General features: G+C 35.3%; 1 protein-coding gene across 21 annotated transcripts in view; it reads right to left on the bottom strand.

Annotated features, from left to right (window-relative positions):
• The window catches only part of CAMK2D (calcium/calmodulin dependent protein kinase II delta), a 293,523-nt gene that overhangs the window by 84,103 nt on the left and 200,901 nt on the right, over nucleotides 1-8,519 (bottom strand). For 14 of the 21 annotated variants that reach the window (XM_029941778.1, XM_029941727.1, XM_029941673.1 and 11 more), the window contains exons 5-6: nucleotides 5,583-5,648; nucleotides 2,430-2,502 (exon numbers count right to left, since the gene is read on the bottom strand). In XM_029941778.1, the coding sequence (XP_029797638.1) occupies nucleotides 2,430-2,502; nucleotides 5,583-5,648 (139 nt within the window). Of the gene's footprint in view, nucleotides 1-1,419; nucleotides 1,493-2,429; nucleotides 2,503-5,582; nucleotides 5,649-8,519 lie in introns of all 21 variants that reach the window. The other 7 variants (XM_029941732.1, XM_029941681.1, XM_029941712.1 and 4 more) reach the window with 1 other exon arrangement.

Below are 8,519 nucleotides of genomic sequence, written 5' to 3'. Positions count from 1 at the left end.
CAAGAGAGACCTAATGGAGAACCAGGGGGAGCGGAGGAGGGAGAGAGAGTTGGGGAGAGAGAGGGATGCAAAACTTGAGAGACTATTGGATGCTGAGAATGAACTGAGGGTTGAGGGGGAAGGGGGAGGGGGGAAAAGAGGTGGTGGTGATGGTGGAGGGCACTTAAGGGGAAGAGCACTGGGTGTTGTATGGAAAACATTTTGACAATAAAATATTATGGAAAAAAATAAACAAAAAAAAATAAAGCTCTCAGACTGAAACTGACATTGAAGAAAGATCTGAGAGACTAAGGCGATGCTCTGCTTACACATCACATCTTCAAGTAACTCGTTGTGGGTCCTTAGAGATATACTCTTCCAGGGCATAATAAATGAATGGAAACTATGGATTTGCCAATTTTTTATAACCAAGGAAGTCTGCAAGTAAGAAACCAGCCCAGGTCCTCCGACTGAACACACATACTCGAAGACATTCTAAATCACTTTGCTACAGTTGTACTAATGCCTGGAAATGGCTGAGGGCTGAAACAAAGAGTGACAACCATATAGTGCTCATATTTGCTACTTTGCCCACCCAGTGGTTTCACTTAAATTTCTGGGCCTTCTCTGTATCTCCAAATTTCCATAAGTGAAACTGGAGTGCCGAGATAAGGGGACAGAAGTGGATGAAAGAGTAGTCTTCCCCTGAACTATTTAATTTCCATCTGAACATTTCTCATCCTCAATGGTTTCAGAAACTGAGTGAAGTCTTAAAAGTATTAGTCCATATATAGATTACCTAAATATTATTTGATAATAGAATTGGATTGACTTTTTCCCTGTTTTAAAAGGCACCAGTATCTCAGTACTTAGGAACGTAAATAAACAAGGAGCCAGGAAGCCTCAATGTCCTCAGAATTCCTGGGACTACTATTGAGGAAAAGAGATTACAGACCCCAAAATGGAGGTCCCTTTAGCACCAATCACTTGGGCCAAAAACCTACTTAATAACTTTTATCTCTATTCTCTTTGTAGTTTTCATATCTATTTACATAATATTAGGTATACACAGTATGATTCTAAAATGGTATGTTTGATCAATGTCCACAGAATAAGTTTGGAATGAAGAAGAGACCATCAGGCCTACTCAGAGTCATATTAAGTGCTATATTCTTAGGAGGAAGGAAACATAGCAACCTATTTATTGTTAATGGTAGGACATTATTTCTCTGGATGAAATGGGATTTATGTAAGTCTCAAGTATGTATCAGAGAAGAGATGAAATAAGAGAGACTGTGGGAAGGGAATATGTTTTTGTAATGTGTTGGAATGAGTCCACACAACTTTCTTGCTCATATTTTTGCCTTTACAGGCATAATTGCAGCTGAACAGTCATTAGGAATTGTGTGGTGGTTTATCTTCTCCAACAGCATTACTCACCTTCAGGTCCCGATGGACTACGCCCATCTGATGGCAGTGTAGCACAGCCTCCAGGATCTGCTGAATGCAATGACTGCATGCAAACACCAGGGGGCGTGTGTTAGTTCCAAGCTTACACTCACTGTCTGTATACCCTCAGAGAGACTGGGTTACAGTGCAAAACCGGTAGACAACTGGGTTGTATTTTACCACCTTCAGTAATGTAAACATATTGCTCAAGTAGAGTGACTACTACCTCAGCACAATCAGGATCATGCCATATGTGAGAAAAAATGTGGATCCACTTGTTTGAGAAAAAAACCTTCTTAAAAATATTTAATTCAGGAGCTCATTTCCTACTTATAGGAAAAGAACTGGAATGTAAGTAAAATTTTTATAGCTCTCATGGTCCAACTCCACCCCATATAAAACAAGTGTTTCTCTATTCCCTCCCGTTTTTTTAGTATCATTCCAAAGGCTATCATGTTAGCAGTCAAGGCACCATTAAGGTTAAATTAGGATACGTAATAAAATTTTGATAAATCATCAACTTCTTGTGCTTTAATTTAGCTGGCAATTATTACCTCTTGCTTGAGGGTTCATCAGACTCAAATGGAGCAATGTGTAACCAGTTGTTTTGCTACAGCAACCCATGGTCTCAGAACAGAAGTGGTGTTTAAATCTACAGGCGGACATACATCACAGGCCCAGTTGGTCTCCAGGCGAATGCTGGACATTTCAGGAAAGCCTGTCCCTAAACCGCCTCTGGTAGTTTACCGCTTGGAAACTTAACAGGTTGTGTTTTTAATATTGTCCTTTCCTTTGTGCTATGATGTATATTTAGCCTGTAGATGAGCAAACTGAAAGAGGCATCATGCATTATCATTTCATCATGTAGTCATTTTAGGGAAAAATCGGGAAAGGCAAGGGAGCCATTTTAAGTACCCACCCTCTGCCCTTTCCCCAGAAATAAAACAAACAAACAAACAAAAAACTCCTTTGATTCAGATTTATGGACTCCATATACTGACCTTCAGGTCCCTGTGAACTATGCCATTTAGGTGACAATGATTTACACTTTCTAGAATCTGCTGTATACAATGACTGTAAAGATACAAGGGCAGAATGGAAGGGAGAACATTTTAAAGGCACATAATCACATCGAATACAAAATAAAATGAAAGCTAAAATGAAACAGACGAACAAACAAAAATTATATTTTTTCACAACATATTTTTAGCTTTACACTGGAATTTAATAGTGCTGAATAAAGCTAATTCTGGTTCTAACAAAAATGACATCCAACATAGAGTTTGTGACATGTTCAGACAAAACAATTTGAGCTGTGTGTTTTTTTATTCACTGCAAGTGTACAAGTTAAGTCACTTGTATACAGAACTCAAAATTTCCATATTCAAGGACAAAAATTCATAAATATTCCCATAATGCTCTGGGAAAATACTTTGGCAAAATAAAATTTATGAGTATTTCTTATACACATCTAAACTGTTTAAAATCTGAGGTCACAATTAAACATAGGTGTTGAAACAAGAGGGTAAACACAGATGAAGTGGCAGGTGAAACATGGGTTAAAAAAATGGAGGTACACATTTATAATTTTGATTTAGAAATGGTGCTTCTTGTAGAATATGTTAAGGGGCAAACTAATGCAAGTCTCCAATAAGAGGGAAAATTTCAAGTAAACCCATGACATAAAATAAATCCCTCTTCAGGATAGGCAACCTCTGGAGAAGGGCTAGGAACTTATGGAAAAAAGATTAATAACCTAGAACACTGGTAATTGTAGATACAATTCCATACACCTCAGTGAAGGAAAACTTTTGATTATTACACTGTCAGAGAGTACAATTTATACTATCCTTGTTAAAGGCTTACTGGTGTCAAATAGGTTGCTAATTAAATTAAAGGGAATAAATCATTGGCACCTGTAAGGTCCCATGAACTGTCATCTGACATAAAATAATACAGATCACACTGACATACTTTGTACAAATTTACTGTGTGATTCAAATACGGGTTATGTACAGAAATACATTCAGTAACAAACATTTTAATACGGACATTTGCAACCATTTCATGTAAAGTAATACTACTACAAAGTAAATTCTTGAATTATAAAAAGTAATCACCATCTGATTTCTTACACTGTTCATGTAAAAAAAATGACGATGGTTATGATTTTCCAATGCTAACACTATAAAGAGTACCGTTGAAAGAGCTAAACATTGGTTACTTTTTGACTATGTAGCTTATTTGAGTGTTGGTTATTATTTTTTAAATCCTATGACTTTTTTTCCCCTTCACTTTGTATTACTTGTTAGAAATAGTTCACTTTCTCCTCAGCCAGAGGGGTAAGTCATCAGGCTTAGTGAATAATGCAAAAATAGAGAAGTAAACAATAATTCATATTAAATGAACTTAATCATTTTTTACTAGTGAGAATGGATTCAATTCTTAAGTTCTTGAGAACTAGTAAGGAAAGACTTTTTCTTTCTGTTTGTACTTGGGAAGAAAATGTTCCTTTTCCTAAATATTAGGACCTATCCTAAAAATTAACTTATAGTGAATTCTAAAACTTAATATAAACACGCATATAAAATGATCCAACTTATAGGGTCTACTGTGTTATCTGTAGGGTTCTTCAATAGGGAAAACAGTTTCTATTTTAATTTCAACTGATATCTTTCAAACATAATAACATATGTTTAACATAACTTTAGAAAGCAAAATAAGTGTAATTCCGTAACTTGTTTATTGCCTTGATTAAAATGATTACTCTCTTTGGGCAAGTGGACAAATAGCTACTTGCAAGGCTGCTCTGAAGCCCCTTTTCAGGGGCCTAATGTAAAAATTAGGATAAACTGAACAAGTGATGATTCACTCATCATAGTATAAGGGACACAGAAGTTTCTATTGGACTTTGGCAGCAAAAATTCCATTAAAAAATTAGAGTGTAGTCATGTACAGATAAGGTTCATAGAATGTCATAAACTGGCATTAAGCCAAGAAGATTAATTAGGGATTTGCAAGTAAGCCTATGTATGCATGTGCTGCTTTGAAGGGATGGGGAGGGTATCTGCTATCAGCTGACTATCTGCTGAGGACAGGCTACAGTGGGATTAGCAAGCTTAGGAAGCTCTGAGAGCATTAGAGAACCGGGACAGACAATAAGTAACTGAATATTCATAACATCTCATTTACATGGCTAATAAAGAGTCAACTGCTCAAGGCTAAAGTTTTCAAAATAAGTGCCAACTACTGAATATGTATAAAGAAACGCCAAGGAAAACTAACATGATACAGTCTAAGTAATATCTAGGCAAGTAAATTAATGTTACTTCACTCCAAAAAGGTTGCCTTTGTGCAGCCTAGGAAATGTATAGAAAATGCATAGTATAGCCATTGTTAACTTCGGTAAAAATGATGACAATTAACAAGATTTGGAAACCTTGAACCCTCTGAAATATCTGAATAAATATTTTTCACACAAGAGTTCCAAAAGCTTTGGTAGAATTTCCAAAGAGTTCAACAGCTAACAATGCTTTAAGGAGACCACTTGGCATTCTGTAGTCTATTTCTTTTTATGGTCTCTGATTAGACATGGCTGTTCAGTGGAATGGTCTGTGATGATGGAAATGGTCTATATCTGCTATGTTCAACTTGTAGTCACTAGCACTTAAGGCTATTAAGCATTCAAAATGTAGCTAGTACAACTGAAAAACTGTTTTTTTTTTTTAAATTTAACTTTAAGTAACTGAAATTAAAATAGCCATGTGATACTAGGGACTACCATAATGGGCAGCTAAAGATCTAGAGACTAGAAGATCTTCATCTCTGATATCTTAACTTTGCTAAAAGAGTACATCTCTTTAGTAGAAGTTATTCCCAGCACAGTGTATGTTTTATTATTCATTTTTAAAAGACTCATTGTAGATGCTAGATAATAACAAAATTTAGATTAGATTTTAATTTTTTCCCCAAAGCAATTATTTTGGAAACATTAAGACAAATAGCAATTAGGAGGGACTCATTATGAGAAGTCCAAGATGGTTTTATGAGAGTCTCATCAATATTAAGGGTTATAATACATTTGTAAAGAGATATATTGAAGAAGTATCATTTGAATGTGGAATCTTGTATCTTGCTCAGGGCAAGTCACTTACCTGGCATCGGCTTCACTGTAATATTCTCTCGCCACTATGTCTTCAAACAGTTCACCTCCAGTAACTCTGTAAAGACAAGCAAGACACTGTCAGTAAAAAAAAATAATAAGCATCAATAGATTTGCACCATGCTCACATACAGTTTTTGTTTTCAGCTTATTTTGAAAATGATCAAAACAAGATATTTTAAGACATTAAGTTACGAGTTTCATAACATCTATGTTAATTTTAACATTTCCATCTTTTCTACATACCGTTGTATCACTAGATCCCTAAGACACAATTTTCTGTACACCATAACTATATTCAGTGAAGTCTCTTACACAATTAATCTCTATGAAACTCTTCATTTTAATTCTCCAAATATTACCTAAGGTCTGACGAAGTGTGTGGAACAGTTTAGAAACATTTTCTGAACAATAAGAGAAGACAATTGCTATTCAAGGATACAGCATATGCGTTTGCAGGCTGGATCTCTCTGAAGCTTGTTTTTTAAGCTGCAATAAATATGCCTTTATAGGCCAGAGGTAGCCTTCTAAAATACATACTGCTTTTGGACTGAGTGCTAGATTTTCTTTGTAAGCACCCCAATTTCCTTTATGCTCCATGTATTTGCCAGTAAACACAGACTTGGGGATTGTGGCAATCCCTAAGAGGCAGCAGTGATCTCTTGCCAACGAGAAGTCCTATCTGTCTGCCATCTTTAAGTGAAGACTCTCACATAACTCAGCAACTGGATTTAATTACTCTACAAAGTACGTTCAAAACAATTCTCTGTATGTAAGTAGACATTACTATCTTTGGGATCCATTTCTTCTCCAGGTCCAGAAGACTGTTGCTCTGGGGCTAGTATTCCCTAACCAGTGATTCTCTGGCTTAGACTCCCCCTTCAAATAGGTTTTTAACGTGATTTTTTAATCAAATTTTAAAAATATGGAAGTGTACCAAGTACTCCCTTATCCCTCAACCTCAATTCCACCCTTTGTATTAAAATAATTTTAACTTTATGCATATCCTTCCAATTTTCTGTATATCTTTAAACATACTTGTCCCCTTACAAACACAAAGAAAACATTTTTTTTCCTCACAAAAGTAGAATCATGCAATATAAGCAAATTATTAGGCTACTTCTGTTTTTCATTTCACTTTTGGTCATGGGCACCATTTTGTGTCAGAAGCCTTTTCCCTATTTCAAATAAGTAATGAATAGAGATACGCATGTGTGTGTCTGAGGCCAGGCCAGTGCCTTCCAAAGGGGTTGTACCCCTCCCCACAATGTCATCAAAGTACCGACAGCTTTTTCCAATTAAAAAAAAGTTAGAAAAAGTTATCTCATGTTAATATTTCCTGATTATTAGAGAAGTGAACCATTTTCTCACGTATCTTCCATTTCCTCCTCTATTAGAACATGGCTTGATTTTAAATTTCAACTTTGGAGTTTAAAAATTGACTTTGACTCCTCTCCATTGCATTCCGGGTATTTATAAGCCCCTTAATGCTAGAGTCATTATTTTCAGTCCTATTATTTTTACATATAAAATGTGCATCTGAAATTATTTAAAGCTTCATTTGGGCTTGTTCTAAAAGCATGGTTACAGTGTATATGTGATTTCATTTAATAGCTCACCTAGGTTCCCCCCCCCCCGTTAGAATTACAACAATAATGTAATCATACAATGCACCCTAGATAAATTATAGTACAAAACAATTAAATATTAGACAGTACTTCCAACAAACCCATTATCATCCCTATAACAATCTTGTAGGATTTCTTCTTTGAATGACTATAATTAAGGTAAAAATGATATATATCCATATTTGTTTTTGACCACAGGCACCTAGAAAATCTGTCTTACAAACAAGTGAGGTCTGTGAAGTATTTACGAAATCTTGATTAAAAAGTTTATTGCCATCAATGAAATTGCTGCTTATAGTAGCTCCTTAAATATACTGTATTTTCCAAGAGAATCTCTTTAAATATATTATATATTCCAAGAGAAATGTCATAAATCACTAGGATCATAACTTTCTGATCCTTTTTACCACAGTATCTAATCCAAAATATTTGCTCAATTAAGGAGTACTGAAGTAATGATTAAATCAATTGACTAAGTCAGAAGACCATGCTATTCTTTTACTCTAAGTCTGGACTTTACATGCACTTAAAAAGGAAACATTAAAATTTAGCTACATATGGCAATAGGTTTTATTTCTTTTTTTAATGTTTATTTATCATCAAGAGGCAAAAAGAGACAGAGCACAATCATGGGAAGGGCAGAGAGATGGGGAGACACAGAAATCTGAAGCAGGTTCCAGGCTCTGAGCTGTCAGCACAGAGCCTGACACGGGACTCGAACTCATGAACCATGAGATCATGACCTGAGCCTAAGTTGGATGCTCAACCGACTCAGCCACCCAGGTACCACAATAGGTTTTATTTCTTAAGGTGTTTATACTTAAGGAAGAATATTAAAAAACACTTGGGGACAAGCATTCTATTAATTTTCAATGAACTATTCTAGTTGTTAAAGAAATTTATGGGGTAGAGTTTTACTTTGAAGTGAGCATCACTGACAGCACTCTTTCTCATTTTCTAACATTCACTGTCCCCATTCTTTAAAAATATCTGTGCAAATGAAATCATTTTATCATTTCTGTTGTATGCATGATAATGGGAAGGTAAAGATGTAGTTCTAATAAAATATGTTGCCTTGAAGATAAAGTATCAAATTTTCTAACTTTAACACATTTCTATACGGACATTACTGAAGCATTAATTGCCTTTTATGAATCTCTAGAACATTAAGGATTATGGGGAAAATAATATAATCCTGGAATCATGAAAAGATGAGGCTTCACATATCAAAAAAGAAATACTTTTGTTGCTGCTATTGTTACTTATAGAGATGTTGATACATTCTGTGTTATCCAGCAGAA

This window comes from Suricata suricatta, chromosome 1 (genome assembly GCF_006229205.1).
Source record: "Suricata suricatta isolate VVHF042 chromosome 1, meerkat_22Aug2017_6uvM2_HiC, whole genome shotgun sequence".
NCBI classification, from domain to species: Eukaryota; Metazoa; Chordata; class Mammalia; order Carnivora; family Herpestidae; genus Suricata; species Suricata suricatta.
Note: the sequence above shows the minus strand (reverse complement) of the source record. Positions and strands in the feature narration are given on the sequence as shown.